The following is an 18,691-nucleotide window of genomic DNA, read 5'->3' as shown; positions in this document are numbered from 1 at the left end:
TATTTCAAAAATTGTTCCACAGAACTCCAGATAATTTCAAAAAGTAAAAAAAAAAGTAAAAAAAAAACTTCCAAATCTAAATATGTTCCTAAATAATCCATAAAATAACCTGCAAAATAATCTTGAATTTCTTGCGAATAAATCAAGTAAATAATAATCCCAAAATTTGGCCAAGAATATCTCGGAATATGATTTACTCTGTCTAAGGTAATAGTAAAGTTATATTTAGTCCGAAAGACGTCTTAAAATTATTCTGAAGATAGTCACGAAATAGTCCCAGACAATTTCCCCAAACTAATTTCGTAATGACCTTGCATAAATCCGAAAAGTAATAATCTCAAAAACAATTATCATACAATGATTTTCAAATCGGTCTCTAAATTGTGTTTAAATCGTTTGGAAACTTATGGCACAATATTTAAGAAACAACACCAAATCACCCTATAATATTGAAATCGTAACGAAAATAATACTTAAATTTGCTCCAAACAGTGCCGAGTATAATATAATCTCTTTCTTTGAATATTTTCGAAAATAAACTCGAAAAAATGCAATTGCCAAAACTAACCCGACTTTGTTCGTAGCTGGATGATTCAGTTATATTCTTAAAGGTTTTTGTTCCATGAATTCGACCTCAGAACAATCCCGAAATTATCATGAAATAATTTTAAATTGGTTCTGAAACAATCTAGAAAATGATGGTCAAAATATTCTGAAACAACACAAAACTAATTCTTATCAGGCAAAAAAAAAAATCAAGAAAAACCAAAGTTCTCCTGAAATATTTCGAAAACTCGATCGTGAAATGAACTTTAAATCTTGCCGAAAAAATAAGTCAAAACATTTTAGCGACAGTTGTGAAATCATCCAGTGATCTCTTTCAAATAATATCGAAATGTTTACGAAGGTAATACTTAAATATCCTCAAATAGTCTCGAAAATAACTTCCATTTTCCAGAATAGTCTCGAAAATCACAGAATTATATTTTAATGAGATCTCAAAAAATTTCGCGAAGAACACCAAAGGTTTCGAACAAGAAATTGTTTTTAAAATATGTAGAAATTATGCAGACATAATACCGAAACGATAGCCATGTTCTGAACGGACTTCTATATTCAATAAGGATACCGGAAGCCATACTAAAGTAATATGAAAATAAACTAGTCCAAAAAAGAATTCCCGAAGTTCCTCGAACTATAACGAAATAGTTTCATAGGAATCTTAAAAAGCTATTGACATTGCTCCAAAAACTGTAACAAAATATTAGGGAGAATAATCTCGAAATCACCCTCAAATAATCATAGAATGATTTCGAAAAACTCCTAATAGTGTCCGAATAAAATTTCCCAAAGATTCTTAAAACTTACATGAAACAATTGTGATAATGATTTAGGATTAGTTCGAAATAATAAAAACGATTAACGCAAAGGCCTACGAACAGGAACGAAGCAATTTCTTCGCTTCGAATTCAAGGGCTTTATAGCTTCAAAGCTTCTGCAACCCAATTGTCAACCTCATCTACGCAAGAGAAATATTGTTACAAATATTAATGTATCATACACATCTTTAGCAGGCGAATCTCTGGCGAACCCAAGTTCTTCATGGCACTAGGGGTGGGTGCGGGATGGCCTAGAAGGTTTAATGTGGTCATATTAATCGTTCCCGAGACGGTCGGGCTAGTACCCTTATTGTGCCTCGTTACTGAAACTAATTGAGCTTTAACTGTAATTTGAACTTGCATAGGGAGAGGGGGAAGGGGAGGAGGGGAGGAGGGGGAAGTAGGGAAAGGAAACAAGTTGGAGACGCTTGAAAGAGAGATGGATATCAAAGCTAAGAACAAGAAGGGATGGAAGTGGAAGTAAGAACCCGACTGAAGGGAGAAGTAAGCAGAGGCTGTAGTGGAGAAATAAAGAGGAATATTCTTTTGCGATTTAGAATGCCCCAGCGACGCCGGGCTGCCTTTTAGTTCTTAATATTATCTAACTCTTGAAATCCCTTTTTTCTTTTTAATTCTTTTCTCCACCACTAGCCAATTAATTATGGATTACCTCATATACTCCCATCAAAATTTTATACCCAGCAAGCAGTCCATCATTTAATCCGATTACAATTTTCTTACTCTTCACCGACCATTAAACTGACAGCTTCGTTCCTCATCATCAACTAGACTAACATACTGACTGACATATCTGCTTGCATAGTATTTACTGTTAAGCCTCCTTCATGCCTACTTTTAGTTCGCCCATTTGCCAATTGCTTGTTCGTCTGTGCCACAATGATTAGTTAAGTCGACTAACCGGCCAATCGATCGTGAACTTGATTGCCCAGTGTCTGCTAGACTGCTGCTGCTGACGATGAGTGTGAGACGTCCGGTTGATCTTAGTTACTACAAGCGTTTCACTTGAGTTGACATGTTTTGATATTTCCATCGTTTCATCTCGTCTTATCGACATTTGCAATGAATTCATAAAATAATAAATTTACTTTCTTTTAAAGGTCTTTGAACTGTTAAATGTTGGATGCGAAAACATTGTGGGATTTCGGATGCATAAATCAGGCATATTCTTTCGGATTTTTTTTTTTTTTTTTGATAGTAAAATTTTATCAACCTACCCGGTTTTCGATCCACTTTTTGTTGTGTCAAGAGTTAAACTTGTCAAGAACTCTTGCCAAGATGATCTAATCCAAGTAGTGTTGGGGTTTTAAGAGGACTTCTTTTGCATATGGCGCTAGACGAGACCATAAACTTCGACAGAAATCTTGATGGCATTAGTAACTCATAGCAAAGAAGCACTACAGGCGCTGCTTTTTGTTGTTGTAGTTGTAGCAATAGAGACACTCCCCGAGAGGTTCTGGAAACTTTTATTGGTTTTGATGGTCCGGCGCCGGATACATATCCGTTAAGTTACAAGCACAATTAAGGTACTAGCCCGAGCATATCCGGAACATATATAATATCACCATATAGAACCTTCTAGGCTATATCGCCCACCACCCTCTAATTCCAAGAGGAGCTTGGGGTCACCAGAGCTTCGCCTGCTAAATATGTATATGATACATTCATATTTGTAACAGGATTCGCCTCCCATAGTTGAGGTTGACAATTGGGTTAAGCAAGCTGTGAATTGCGCTTCTCAAACTCTGAATCTCGCCAAGAGCCGCTGGAAAAGTTTTTTGTAAAGAGCAGCTAGGTATCTCTACCTCTACCTACATCGCTACGGGTTAGGGGGCTTAGAATATAATCGCCGTAGGTATGCCTGTCGTAAGAGGGAACTAAATTCCAATTGATTCAAGAAGTTGAAGAGCCCTCTCAAGCGGTTGCCAGCGCAATATAGATTCTCCAACCCAATTCTCAACCTCACCTACCCGTGGCGATTCCTGTTTCATTACCAGCTCTGGCGACCCCGAACTTCTGATGGATCTAGGAGGCGGGATGGCCTAGGAGGTTTCATCTGGGCATACCAAGTCGTTTCCGAGATGGTCGGGCTAGTACCTTTAGACCTTCGGGGAGTTTCCTTATCGCTACAACAACAACAGCTCTACTTCTACCATCACCCCAACCTCTATATCTATCTCTACCTCTTTTCCAACTTCAACCTTTTCCTCTTGCTCTACCTCTACCTCCAACTCTGGTTCCACCTGTACCTCCACCTCTTCTACACCCTCAATCGACCTACCGTAGTATAAGATAAGTTTATTAAAAACTTGAAAACCGAACACATTTCTCAACTATTGTCCTTGTCTCCTTCACAGATTTTCAACATTATTGCACCATGTGGAATAGTAATAATTGTCATAGTCTAAGATGGCTAGTCACAAACACAAGGCAAGCAGATATCGCAAGGGGCGCGGATTCAGAAATTCTGCACATATCAATCGATAATCAGATACAATTAACGCAGTTACGAGAACAACACACTAAACGCAAATGTCGGCGATTACGGCTGGAAGCCGAAATGGATCAGCCAACCAATTGGCAACACCCACAACAAACTCAGCTTCTCCAAACGACAGCTCCCGCATATTTAGTTAATCAAATAGTTTTAGATAGCTCTAGCAGCAGGCAAAAATGGCTAGCACTTCCGCGATCCATATGGAGAACGACTACGACGCAATGCGCATCTATCCGGTCAACAACTACGTCGAAGTCTCCCAAACTAGTGCCGCTAAAGCACACAACACGAGTCAATGCTTGCCTGAACCAAATACTAGAAGTATTACTAGCCTTACTATTAGCCAATTGTTTGATAGACCAACTGTTCGCGAAGCTACCTGCAGTCTTAGCCGATTTCGAAGCGCCACTCAGTGGTGAAGACGATAGCCTCGCGGAAGCGTTTAAGTTTTACATAAATAGTAGGAGTAATGTACGCCACAATGTGGCTGATGATGAAAGTGATTTCTATGACGAATTTGGAAGCTATCGTCAACCACATAGAATAGGTGGTGGTGATGGTAGTGGCAAAACGTCGGCGGCGGCGTCGTATGCATATAATGCTCTACAATTACCATCCGCTGTCTCACTAACGGCGGCAGCGGCAACTGCCTACAATTTACCGAACGTGGTGGACGAGACGTTGACTGTGAATCAATTGCAGCGTAGTCAAAATTTTAAAATCAGCCAAAAACCCTGTTCAATTGGACGCATCGAGGGTACTTGCATGTTTGTGTGGGAGTGCATCAAATCCGAAGGTCGACATGTGGGTATGTGTGTGGATTCGTTTATGTTTGGCTCTTGTTGTGTGCATAATTATACGGAGAATATTGTCATACCGCATCCGGCATTTTCTTATACGCGTCCCACAAAACCATTGGGTATTGGTGGGTTAAATCATCGTCCGAGACCGCCACATCAACCGCATAAGCCAAATATAAGGTGAGTTTCAAATGGGGGAGGGATTTGTATGAGACTGTTCCTATTTGTTTTTTATTCGATTAGAAAATTTAATTTTTCTTTTGAAAATGTTTTCAACAGTGGCATGACTACCATTGAACGACCTCATGGCGCTGGAACGCTGGTTATACGTCCTTCAGGACCACATCATCAGGGTGCTTTACACAAACCGCCATATTCTAAACCTCAATCATATGGTACTACAACATCTTTCTCTGCGTCACCACCTTCATCATCGACAAGTACAGCAAAGACGACATCAACTGAAGACTCAAATTCGCTATGGACTTCGAATGCCATATTGCTGGACATGCAAGCGGCTGAGGCGTCTGCAACTGTCACAAGTGAGTGAACTTTATTTGAGAGTACTAAATACTTGTTTGCATACTGCTAGGGCAACTGTTTTATATTTTACTAGCAGATGCGACAAACGTTGTCCTATCAAAAGTCCACATAGCTATTTTTGAATGAAGTTACTCTCTCCGCCCCTAACCCCTCCTTTTTCTCCTCCATTCATCTTCAGCCTCCATTTTTAGTGCCTTTATACACTTTTTCTTTATTTTCCTCTCGTCTTTCTTCTCCTCTCCCTCATGCCATTAAAGTTAGTTTTGCTCTGTACCCATATCTGCTCCTCTTCCGTGTCCTCTCCATCATGCCTTTAAGCTTAGTTTTGCTCTGTACCTGCCTCTGTACCTATACCTGTAACTCATGCATTAGCTCTTCTGAATATTTTTTCTACCTAGGCGGCTCCGGTTCTGTCGTTCATCAGTCTTGGTGACATGAGCTACATGCTTCCACACTTTGGGCACTCCAGCATTCTTACGAACTTCGACTTTATCTCAAGCAGGACTGTTGGGTACCAGCAGCTGCCCTGTGTCACTCTCCCGCGAAAGGACTAAAAAAAGGGACTTATTTAGACCTGTCGGCTGGTTAGCTGATTCATGAATGAGTTGAAGCTATGGTTGGGATTTTGTATCAGAAGCTCAATGGAAGTCATAAGTTAAGCCGATTACTGGGATGCTATCCACTTCTACCACGGGTAGAGATTTTAATATCCTCCACAATAGCCTAGGGGCTGTTAAATCCCCGAGTTCAGCTGTGGTGCGAGCGAGGGTGGTCTCAGAATGCCTGTCTTCGCTTGCCTAGTCGAATTATTTTAATATTAATATCATCTGGTTGACTCTTGTGTTCTCCGCTATAGATGGGCCTCAAGTAATCTTATCTGACATGGGAGAACACTACTTCTCTATAGGTAGTGTGACCCTTCTGGTCAAAAGTAGATAACAAACAATTTGCAGAATTGAATTCAGCCAGGCTCATCTATCAATAGGTATTGAGGTTTTATTTTAACGCTGTCCAATTAGAGTACATGCGGTAAGGTGTAATATACTGCGCACTCAGAACTACGCTAATAAGTTGGGTTTCGGCTCATTTGTATTTCCAGAAAATTTTTGTAGGGTTGAGATGGGTCTGATTCCAATCTAGTCCAAGTGGCTACAGCTTACGTACCAAACTTTATTATGCCCAAATGAGCTTCTTTGCCGAGGTGACTTCCACTCAACCTTGCATAACCTTACCTTTTCTTGAAAATTTCTGTGACCTCTGTCTACGTTAAAAAAAACTCAGTTTCCAACCCAATACCCAATTAATCTTTAACTGACGAGGCCATAGAAAATAAACATCACCAATATGGGTACTTCTTATTCAGCATATCTGTCCAAATATTTACCTTGTTTAAGTTACTTTTTATTTTTTGCTTTTTGCAGATCTCTGGCATACATCACCTCAATTGACCGCAGCAACGCAACAACACTACTGGCATATGACGACTGAACCAAATTTTATTACCAAACCACGGCCGCCCAGTTGGGAGAAACCGACTACAATGCGCCCCTCCAAGCCGCCAAAACCTACAAAAAAGCCCATCTTATCACAACAACATTTGACTAGCAGCTTCCAACAGCAAACATCTTCAGGTATTGTCTTTACAACGCGAAGGCCAGCGCCGCTACCATCGACATCAACTCAAGCAGGAACCGCGAAACCACCGTTCTTTCCGTCATCATCAACAACAACGAACATAGCGCCGACGACGCCAATATCGGCTCTATCCTTAACACGTCCAAAACCAACATTCGACTCATCATATTCCTCAGCTTCCACCGACGACTCATCTACTTTGCAGCAACAACAACAACAGGTATGTACCTATTTACATATGTCTTTCACACAATGTCCAGTAGTTGCAAAAGGGATGTCTGTATGTACTGCAAAAACATTTGTCGAGGTCATTTACTCAAAATATTAACTCAGGCAAACGGATAAATTGACGGTGATACTTATAGACTTTTTGACCATATGACCATGTGAACGGATTACCTCACAGCTATGACAAACAAAAAAAACATACGAACTTTTGGAGCTCGCAACTATAAAAATGTACATACCCAATGTGCGAATGTTTGAGCTTAGCCTTGAGCGTCATTTTATTGTTTGAAAATGTCTGATGAAAGATTACCCGTCGTTTGGGTATGGTTCAGCGCACTAATCTATGAGTCTACGCTTGTTTTTTTTGTAAGTAGTTTGGACGATTGATCAGCTAAAGTGTATCAGTAACTCAAAAGTGCTGTGACGGCGTCTTCACATCAACCAGTATATGTGTGCGGTGTGTGCAATGTGTGGTTTACAATGTTTGTGTACTATCTAGACTCTTTACGACATCATAAAGCCCTAATCCCTATTGACAGTAAGGCTTATGTCAGATTTAAGCCGATGTCCATCCACGCTAACCGGACATTGGAATGTAAATAAATGGGTAGAGAAGCTGGCGTTGCGCTACGACTATTGTTTTGGTCAGCTAATCCACAATCGGAATGCCAACGTAATTTTTTCTACCACAAGCATAGTTTCATCTCATGACCTGCTCATGATAGCGCTGAAGTGTGCCCTAGGTAGCTGGAAAATAATAGGAGGAGAATGAATTGGTGGGCCGTTAAGGCATATTCTTCTTCTCACTAGTAAATGCACCTGGAAATTTAAAAATTTCTCAGAGGTCCACATAATATATGTAAGTCACGTAGGCTTTAGCTGCTTAGAGAACGTCGAATGAGAACTGCATACATCTTTCGAAGATCCAGTTGTGCAGAGGCCGAAAAGCTTTAGCGCAGTTCTTACAAAATCTGCATAGTAATGTTTGAAGCAGCTCAATGATTCCAACTCATCATCCTTCTTACAGTTGCAGCAGGAATAAGTTAAGACGCACCGCGTTGGCTCTCATTGGGCAGTGTCCCGTCAAAACCTCAACCACCATTTATATATGAGACTGAGAGCATCTAATAATTCCGGCAAAAAGGATCGCGCTACCCTATAAGCAGTAGTGTCTGTCCAGTGTTTGCTTATCTGACTTGAGGCCCATCTATACAGGATCTAACCTATGGAGGTCTGAGGAATTCTGAATTCCCTATAGCCACCTACATACAGTTCAGTTGTGCCCCCATGGGAGATCTTAAGGTCTTTCCCAAAACTTACTTACTTTCGCTTTGCCAGAGTTGGCTGTTAGTCCACCTGACTCAGCCCACCGTGTTTAGGTCACCGTGCACAGACAGCCCTGCAAAACAAAGCGCAGGGTGTCTAGAAATTTACCTCTTACCAGGATAGTCATCAGCGAAAGCAACAATTGGGCAGACAGTAACTTATAGCTCTACCAGAAGCTCGTTTACTACCCCCATTCCTATCAGTAGAAACAGAAGAACCTCTTAAAGAATGCGAAAACTCATCAATACGGTCGGTCTGAGACTTTTAACAGCCGCTGCTCGAGACCAAGAAACTTTTCAATGATTGTCATGATACGGAATATTGGGATTGTATATTTAGAGGGCAGACGATTTTTCACTCTTCTTTACTAAAGGGATGTCGAGGCATCGTGGTGTCTTTCAAGTGGAATCAGTATCCATAAAGGAGACTGATAATCCGCTGACTGCTATCTAAAAATCAAACATTCGAGCAACAACCAAAACCTTCCAGGGCAGCAATACTTTCGAGAAAGCAGCACAATATATTGCTAACAGTCGCTTCACGAAATTATATCCCCGTGTGTCACAGCAGTATAGTACCTGGAAGCTCTGCTGTCGACGAACTAGAAAGGAAACCAGCTGCACAGACCAAGTGAAACCAGCTGAGTAGCCTTTCTATTTTGCAAGCTAAATGCAAAGATTGTCTTGTGTTTGGTTTCAGCAAGAAAGCTAATGCCAATCGGACACTGGAACCCATATGTAGTGTTATACAAGCTTTGCCCCTGTATTTATTGATTAAAATATACGGCAAACGCCTGGGAGTCCCAACGAATGATTTATTTCGAAGCTGTAGGGGTGAAGAGGAGGGCAGTTCATTTCGGGTAGCCGCCCCTCTACATTGTTGTGTGGCAACCACTATAACCTAACTAAACCTAGTCCGACTGTGGTCATAAGTAGGAACAGCCTTATTCGGAGCAAACGGTGAGACACCAAATGTGCGACTATCCAGTACATCATAGAATGAAAGTGGAAAAAAGTTTCTTGGAGAACCATTTCTCGACGGCCTGGCGGAACTCAAGGATGTTAAACCTGTAGAACTTCTCATATAAACAAATTAATTGCAATGAATACAGTGGAACGGGATTGTTAACGAGGCTTTTAATCTTTCGGCAGCCTTCTTACTTAAACTGTCATCCAGTTGCTGATAAATTGTGACTATATCGCGAAAGGAATATATAAACCTCTGCGATACCACAGGTAAGGGCTGTGGTCTTCTATCTCTGGGAAAGCGGCTAATGAATGGTTCGACGCCCTCTATTTCATTGTCATACCAACAGCATCAGCTGAAAATGTTTGCGACGAGTCCTATATATCATCCATTAGCGAGTGACACAAGTAAGGTGTAAATTGATTGGTCTCTGGTAGATCCCTTCTGTTACTTACTAGCTGCCACGACTCAGTTGGTAAGTATCCTCCTTTGACCGGGTATCTATTCCGCATTCGTTCTTCTTAGCGTAGATCGTTTCACCAGTTAGCCAGGAGGAGATAGTGTTTTTCGGTAGAGCTTTAATCGCAACGTGGCTTTTAGAGTAGATTATAATGCGCCAAACGTTCACGGAAACTAATCATTGAATCACTTTGATATTTGATAACCATCCTTAGATGCAAACAGCAAGGAAAACTGGGTTCCGTTTTTAAACGTTTTTTCGTTCGTTTAGTATTTTTACTATTTATTATTTTTTTTTTTTCAAATACGGGATCAGTGTCTTAGGCTCTAGCTGGGACAAATTTTCGACCGAGATAAGATTTATTATGACTTCAAGAGTATATGACTTCAAGAGATTTCGCACTGAGAGATAAGGGAGCTCCTAGTGTTAGTATAACTGGGGATAGTCGTACCTTGTCTAACTTTCGTAGGCATGTTTATTTGTCATAGGCAGACCAACAGATCGAGACACTCAGAAGATCACGTAACAGCTAGTGCAGTATGTAGGGCTTAATGATTATCTCTTATTTATGTTGTTGTTGTTGTTGTAGCGATTAGGTTGCTCACCGAAGGCTTTGGGGAGTGTTATCGATGTGATGGTCCTTTGCCGGATACAGATCCGGTACGCTCCGATACCACAGTACCATTAAGGTGCTAGCCCGACCATCTCGGAACGATTTATGTGGCCACATTAAACCTTCAGGCCATTCCCTCTCCCCCCCCCCCCACCCCAAGTTCCATGAGCTTGGGGTCGCCAGAGCCTCGTCTGTTAGTGAAACAGGATTCGCCGCGGATAGGTGAGGTTGACAATTGGGTTTGGAGAAGCTATATATTACGCTGGCAACCTGAAGGGTTGCTCTACACAGCCCCTTGAATCTAGTATTTTAGTCACCTCTTACGACAGGCATACCTCTCGCGGGTATATTCTGATCCCCTAACCCGCTGGGGGGATCTCTTATTTATGCACTTATTCGCTGTAGATCTGTCTACTCCACTTGGTTTTTTGTCAATGGTGGGCTTAAGCTGGGCTCCCTTCAACTTAAAGGGAGCTTATTGTTATGGCCTAATAATATTGTAACGAATTTAGTGAAATTCCGCTTATTTGAAACTTTCTGCTAACGTTCGAATCGCTAAATTGTTGAATAAATTACTTCAATATTGAATAAACCAAACGGTCTTTTTTAAACTGCTTTGAAAATACTTCACAATAACACTTATACTTCACAACCAATAGCAGGCTTAAATCATAACTGATTACTGACTACTCAGCTTGCTCTGCTTTCATACTCTCTGTTGCCTTGTCCGCGTATCCAAATGTCTAGACGTTTCTCCTTCTAGAATCTTCTCTTGGTTACCAGCTATATGCGTGTGTATTTGTAGTTTATAGTCTCTCGCATAGCCATATGCGTGTGCATATGTGAGTACTACTTCGGCTGATGATTATATGTGTTTATGAGTATCTCTCCGTTGCCTGTGTAGATGATGAGTGATTTGTTTACGTACATACGAGTGGCTGCTTAGTATCGGCTTAGTGATGGTAGTAGCGCTTAGTGATACTAATATTCGTCACAATATATAATATCTTTCGTCCAGATTTGACTTATAGGTTAAAAGCTCCTTCTATATCAGGGATGACTCTCGCCGTTTATTAGCCTCGCTAAGTAAGTGCGTAAGATGCCAGCTTGAGTGCAGGGACCTCTTTCGCATACTCTTAGATTTATTTTAGTTTTAAGGTATTATTCCATTCCACCGGCGTCCTGTTGCCACCCCTTCAGCTTTTCTAATGTGTACGACCTCAAGTGCATGAAAGTCCCATTTTCTTCTGTGCCGTTTACTGCTAAAGTAAATTGAAGAAAACACAAAATTACCTACCTAATCTCTGCTTAATTTCGCTGTAATGCTGACTGTGCATGGACGTCCGTCATGTTTGTTGTGCATTAAAATGAAAAATTCATTTCTTGCATATGAATAATCGCCACTGACATGAGCACCGGCTAGACATAAATAACGCTGACTAATATCAATCTCATAATTTAAATAAATTTTACAGAATCACCAACATCACCATCACAATCACTACCAGCACCAGCACCAACAACATTACCAACCACCGTCTGCTTATGCGAAACCACCAACAAAAGTGCCTGCAAACACCATCGATGCTGGCAGTACATCAACAACTACAGGGATGACGACGATGATATCAACAGGCACAACAACAACAACAACAATGCAAATAAATTCAAGTACGCCAGCAAAAACAACGACAGGGCATCCTTACACGCGCCCAACCACGCCCAATTGGGTCATTAGCGAAAGTGGTTTGCCCAGCGGCAGCAGCAGCAGCAGCAGTAGTGCGCAGCATTGGAGCACACGAAAACCAATAACAACAATAACAACGCATAAGTATAGACCAAGTTCAACAGCCACATCTGCGACGTCGTCACCGTCTTCGTCTTCAAGCTCTACTGCATCATCAACATCAACAACACAAACTACCTCCTCCCTAATGCCTATGAGACCAACGCATGTCTCCACAGCGCACACGCATCCAACTTCATCATCGTCATCATCATCAACTTCAACCAATTTATCCACATTTTCATCAGCACCGTCTAGTTCATCATCTCCTTCATCCATGTTTGAGACAACGTCACAGTATGCACCCACCTTTGGTCATTATCCATATCCGCAGCTATCACAACAACACCATACATTGTCGCCACAAAATCTTACGACAATCGAATCGAATGAGATCTCTGATAGTTTGACGCCGATTAATCGTACCGCTATAAAAGTCATCACAGCAGCTCGTAGCGGTAAGTAAATTTTATAATTAAAATTGATTTATATTTTTGGTTTTTGTTGTAATTTCGTAAATTTTATTGCTGACCCATCCGTGATCCATTTATCAAGCGCTGTGACATTTTCACGAGCGATCGCAGCTCGCTGGCTATTTAAGACTAGCCTTTAATCGAATCTCCGTCCGCATGAAGGAAAGAAAACAACAATTGTTTGGACCTACATATATCACACCCACTTACCAATTATTATTAGGATTTGCAACGATTCACAAAGAAACTGCTCTCAGTAATATTTTCCTTAAAACGAACGAGGAAACAGTCCCAAAACAAAAAAGATACACAAAATGATATCGCAACCAAATCCCAATAGATAGCCCTGAGATGATCTCAATATAAACCTAAAAAGTCCATAAAATAGTCTCAAAATGTCCCCAACATGGTCCCGAAAAATCCTGAAACTATCCCGAATTGACGGCCACCGTGTTGTGATGGTAGCGTTCTCCGCCTACCACACCGTATGCCCTGGGTTCACACCCCGGGCAAAGCAACATCAAAATTTTAGACATAAGGTTTATCAATTAGAAGAAAATTTTTCTAAGCGGGGTCGCCCCTCGGCAGTTTTTGGCAAGCGCTCCGAGTGTATTTCTGCCATGAAAAGCTCTCAGTGAAAACTCATCTGCCTTGCAGATGCCGTTCGGAGTCGGCATAAAACATGTAGGTCCCGTCCGGCCAATTTGTAGGGAAAATCAAGAGGAGCACGACGCAAATTGGAAGAGAAGCTCGGCCTTAGATCTCTTCGGAGGTTATCGCGCTTTACATTTATTTTTATTTTTATCCCGAATTGATCCGGAAACATTCCTGAAATGTTTCTAAAATGATCCTTGCGATATGATCTTGGAGCTATCCCGAAGCAGTACAAAAATTACCCCAAAGTAGCAAAAAAAAATGGTCCCGAAATGATCTAGAAAAGGATGCTGTTGCTCATTTAGATTTCGTTCTATGTGAGAAAACAACCAAATATCATTGGTTGGGTTCAAAAATACTCAAATTTATGTATAAGCAAAAACCGGGCCTGGATATTATGAGTACAAATTGTCCCCCTCTCACATATGTATGTTATTACTCCGATTCACCATCTTGGAGCTATTGTGATTTCAAAAGCAATTTTCGATCACCGATCGTAACACACGATACGGGTCCTTTTTATGGTCGGAAGCCCAAGGCGGGAAGTGGGACGTATGGCACTGCCCGCTTTAAAAAAAAAAATAGTAAGCCTTCACTGTTTGCCCACCACACCAAAGGCCCTGGGTTCAAGACGCGGCAGAACAAATTTAATTTTTCCAAGCGGAGTCGCCCTTCGACAAGGCTTTGGATCACACTCCGAGTGTGTTTCTGCCATAAAAGGGTCTTGTCCCGCCGTTGCATTGTATTTTTTTATTTATAAGACCAAAATGCTTCATATCCAGAGCTCGGACTTCTTTGCAAATTGAATATGTAAAATTCATTCAAAATATATGAAAAAATATTGCAGAAATATGTAAAATTGTACGTTTGAAAGAACTGGCTGGTCAATAAAGACCCCACATAGACTGAGTGTGTCAATAGTGTTTCAGAATTTGTCTGACAACCAAACGGTAGCACCCCAACCAGGACATATATTATAGAATAACTTCGTACTCTTGGCAAATACATAGCAGTTTTCTAGCACCCAGCTTAACTGCTGCCTTGAGATCTTGCAAGATTAAGAAAATTTACGAGATTATTCCTGGAAAATGAACAGACTATTGCTTCACGAGTTTTTGGCTATCCTCAAAAGGGTTTTGGCACTTTTTTTTTTGGTCTGCGTCGGGACTCGTATACGGTACCTTTAAAATGTTGTCCATCCTATGGGATCAGTTTGGAATATATTCGGCATGACTTTGGTATCATTCTTTATCAAATAGGAAACATTTTCGTAATGATGCTTTGAGACATTTATCGGATCCATATCGGCAATAGTTTAGGGCCATTTGGAGAATCTTTGAGAAGAGCTTTATCAACTCAGTATCGGTTAAACTTGATATCGGCGTGTTATCCATTTGTTATCGCAAGCGACACTATCATTGAGCTATCAGACCGATTAATTTGTGTGTGTCGAGTCATCGGGTTTTATCAATGACTTATTGACTTGATAAACTATTTTCGGCATTTGCTATATATGAGAAAGACATCAATAATTCGTCGGAACCGAGCCGATAACATGCTGATTAGAAACCGATAACTTGTCGATAACGAATAGGTAAAACTCCATCTACAAACCGATAGCTCTTCGATAACAAAACAATAGCATTTGCAAAATAAGTATTTAAAAAGAAACTAAAATATTTCTTGGAATGCACCATTCCGCGTTTTTATGAAATTCCAGAAGATTCTTCTCTGTCTGTTGGATAACTGTTTGGCAAAATTCATCAAAATCCGTTCAGCTGTTCTAATGTGATTGGGGCATAATTACGGCTGAAAAGTAACTGTTCCCTGGCGATTCATAGGGCATGTAACACGGTCCCTCATTTCATTAAATTTTAACCAGTCAATCTTTCCAGGCTATTAGCTAACTATTTTATAAATTTCATCGAAATCCACACAATCGTGAGGGCGTTACTGAGCTACAATTACGGCTAAAAAATAAATAAAATGGTACTGTTTCCTGGGCCATGGTACCCCGTCCTCCTTTTTAAAATTAATAATAATAATAGTATATCCTGGCTAACTGTTTGAAACATTCCATCCTTCCCAACAGTTTTGTCATGAGTCACAAATATGGTTCCAAAAAACAGAAATATAACTGCTCTTTTTATTTGGCTGTCGTAAGAGATGGAATTCTCAAATGGCTTAAAAGCTCAATCAGGCTTAGCACGAAACTATTTCGGGACTCTGTATTACTAGCTTCATTTTCTTCTTTGTCTTTTGCCTTCTTTCATGAAAAATTTTCATTTACAGAATGTGGTATGCCGCTTTTAGCTCCAGAGACGCGTATTGTCGGTGGAAAGAGTGCAGCTTTTGGTCGCTGGCCGTGGCAAGTTTCGGTGCGTCGTACAACATTTTTCGGTTTCTCAAGTACGCATCGTTGTGGTGGCGCATTAATCAATGAAAATTGGATCGCTACGGCGGGTCACTGTGTTGATGAGTAAGTAATTAAATGAACAATAATTTTTATTGCCATAGTTGGGCATATTGCACTAACAGAAATTGACTATATATAAAGAAAAATTTGAGATGTGGTCAATATTACTTAACTTTCAATTTTAATTGAGAAAAATTAAAAAATTGGTGCACTGTGCCTAACTATGTTTATAAATTATCTGATAAATTTAATTTAAATTAGGCTCCTTTGAAATCCTTCGAACGACTTACCTGAAAGTCGAAGAAAACTTGCTTCCTAAGTTATCGTTTTCCATGATCCCATTAACCGGCGCTTAACAGTCTAGGTGAATTTGGCACTGCGTAGTCGCCCCAGTTTAGCTTCAAGTAATGCTGATTGGGAGTGCTGATTGGGAGCTCCATGGAAGATTAAGTCCTACTTCATCTCACAGATGATCACACCACTCCTCAGCTTCAAAATACCGGTATCAAAAGGAATACTTTCTGGTCCGGAGAGTCTCTTTTCATAAGCATAAGATGCCGTTACCAGCTCTTTCAGCTTTTTGTTACTCGGTTCTCCAAGGCCCATTCCATTTTCTCTCGGAACTTCATGATTCGAATTAGCATCGAATTTCTTTTACGGAAGACCAACTAAACTTACAGTTTCAACAGGACGTTGGTGTATGATTTATTGGTTTCACATTACAATCGGAAATATGGCTGGTGTCATGTGCGGGCACATTAAATGCAGGAAATACGTTGCGGATGTTGGAAATGATTCCAAATAAGTAAAACTTATATATTCGACACTGGGGACAAGGTTCACGCGTAAGTCGGCATAATAATTTACTGACCGTGGGACTTCGCCATGCGGTAAATTTGCATATCTTAAGCCAAGTTTTCCATTAGAATTTTCGGGCAGTGTTTTTAACAGCTGGCATCTGAAGTCTTTGCATTCACGCTGCTCGACCTAATCTTTATTTTTTCTAAATAGGCTTCGCTCATCCTTTCTCGCGTGACAGCGTTCTTTTTTTCGAAGCAACCCTATATTCTGAATCCTACCAGTTGTTATTCTTTAGCCGCTCTGGAGTCTGCAGCATCAGTATGTTGTAAGTGAGAATTGTGAATCCACTGCTCGGCTACATTATCAGGTGGAATATGGTTCTCAGTGGGCAGCTTCTCGGCGGCAAACTTTGATTATGTCGCTGCGTGCACTTTCTTCGCGTGTGCGTTACTATGCTTCCACAAGGTAATTGGATCTGTGAAATCTGTGTTTTTCCTGCCGTCGATAACGACGGTTTGGATTTCGTTTTATATTTTTTTAGCAGAAGAGAGAAATTTAGCTTGGTATGTCTAGTTATATCTAAACTTAGTACCACAACTGACCATATCTCGAGCCATGGTGAAGTCTATATCAGTAGACTTCGCAAACTCCTAATAACCGCCTGCATTGGTAGTGTCATCGTGCGACTTCACGAGTGTATCAACCAGCCAGGCCTCATCAGAAAAATATAAATCTCCTCTGAGGCTTATTATCCTGATTTATATATACGTTTATATGACAACTAGAAACCGAAACTTAAATAATAACATTTTTTCTCTACTCTTTCAGTCTCCTGATCTCACAAATGCGCATACGCGTAGGCGAATATGATTTTTCACACGTACAAGAACAATTAGCATACATGGAACGTGGTGTAGCCAAGAAGGTTGTGCATCCCAAATATAATTTCTTCACTTACGAATATGACTTGGCTTTGGTGAAATTGGATCAACCAATTGAATTTGCGCCACACGTCAGTCCGATTTGCTTGCCACAAACAGAAAGTTTACTAATTGGTATGAACGCCACTGTAACGGGTTGGGGACGTCTCAGCGAGGGTGGTACGCTAGCGTCGGTACTGCAAGAGGTAAGCTTTCCGTGAAGATCATAAAAATGCAGAAATATATACATATATAATTTTCTCTTGTCTTTATTTTCGAAAATCAGGTGTCTGTACCAATTGTAAGTAACGGCATTTGTGAGTCAATGTTTGCGCGCGCCGGACGTCAGGAGTCCATACCGGAGATTTTTGTGTGTGCAGGTTATGAGAATGGCGGACATGATTCGTGTCAAGGTGATTCGGGTGGACCATTGCAGGTGGGTGTTTTTTTCAAGAGCAAACTAGATCTCATTTAGGAAGAAAATGTTATTAACAACTTTATATTTATCTTATTTTAGGTTAAGTCTCATGATGGTCGCTTCTTCTTGGCTGGTATTATATCTTGGGGTATTGGCTGTGCGGAAGCGAATTTACCAGGTGTTTGTACGCGCATCTCACGTTTTGTGCCTTGGATTATGGAAAATGTGACGTGATAGGCGGCTTAAATAATTTGACAAGGCCGGCATGCAATTTTTGCGTTTAATGAAGCAAAAAACTGTAAATATTTATAAATTTTAATTTTTTTTAAACACTAAATATAATTTAATATCTTTTTTTATCTGTGAACTAAATTTTTATTATTTTTAAACATATTTTATTTTGTTTCTAGAATAAAAAACTGTACATATTTCGAAGTTTTTATTGAAAAATATTTTTTATAAAACTTATTTATATTTTTTATTTATATTTTAATTTATGATTTATGTTTTAATAATTATTTTGCGTCATACGCCTTTTTTATTTTTATTTTGTTTTTCATATTTTTTTATTATTTTTTTTTTATATATTTTACTTTAAATTTTATAATTTTTGTTTATTATTTATTTAAAAAATATTTATAATTAATATATATTTGTTAATAATATTTAATTAATATAAATTATGTGATTTATATTTGTGACGGTAGTTAGACGCAATTAAAAAATTAAATATTTAGTTTTAAGTTAGACAACGCAGA

The 18,691-nt window shown here is 39.9% G+C and overlaps 1 protein-coding gene across 1 annotated transcript in view; it reads left to right on the top strand.

The window, feature by feature from the left end:
• The window catches only part of Sb (Stubble), a 124,552-nt gene extending 106,295 nt beyond the window's left edge, over nucleotides 1-18,257 (top strand). The window contains exons 4-11 of the mRNA XM_067786292.1: nucleotides 3,755-4,874; nucleotides 4,974-5,236; nucleotides 6,659-7,092; nucleotides 11,941-12,709; nucleotides 15,671-15,857; nucleotides 17,424-17,721; nucleotides 17,802-17,951; nucleotides 18,033-18,257. Of these exons, the coding sequence (XP_067642393.1) occupies nucleotides 3,775-4,874; nucleotides 4,974-5,236; nucleotides 6,659-7,092; nucleotides 11,941-12,709; nucleotides 15,671-15,857; nucleotides 17,424-17,721; nucleotides 17,802-17,951; nucleotides 18,033-18,167 (3,336 nt within the window). The 5' untranslated portion in view covers nucleotides 3,755-3,774 and the 3' untranslated portion in view covers nucleotides 18,168-18,257. The remainder of the gene's footprint in view (nucleotides 1-3,754; nucleotides 4,875-4,973; nucleotides 5,237-6,658; nucleotides 7,093-11,940; nucleotides 12,710-15,670; nucleotides 15,858-17,423; nucleotides 17,722-17,801; nucleotides 17,952-18,032) is intronic.
• The last annotated feature ends 434 nt before the right edge of the window (nucleotides 18,258-18,691 follow it).

This window comes from Eurosta solidaginis, chromosome 1 (genome assembly GCF_040869045.1).
Source record: "Eurosta solidaginis isolate ZX-2024a chromosome 1, ASM4086904v1, whole genome shotgun sequence".
Taxonomy (NCBI): Eukaryota; Metazoa; Arthropoda; class Insecta; order Diptera; family Tephritidae; genus Eurosta; species Eurosta solidaginis.
Note: the sequence above shows the minus strand (reverse complement) of the source record. Positions and strands in the feature narration are given on the sequence as shown.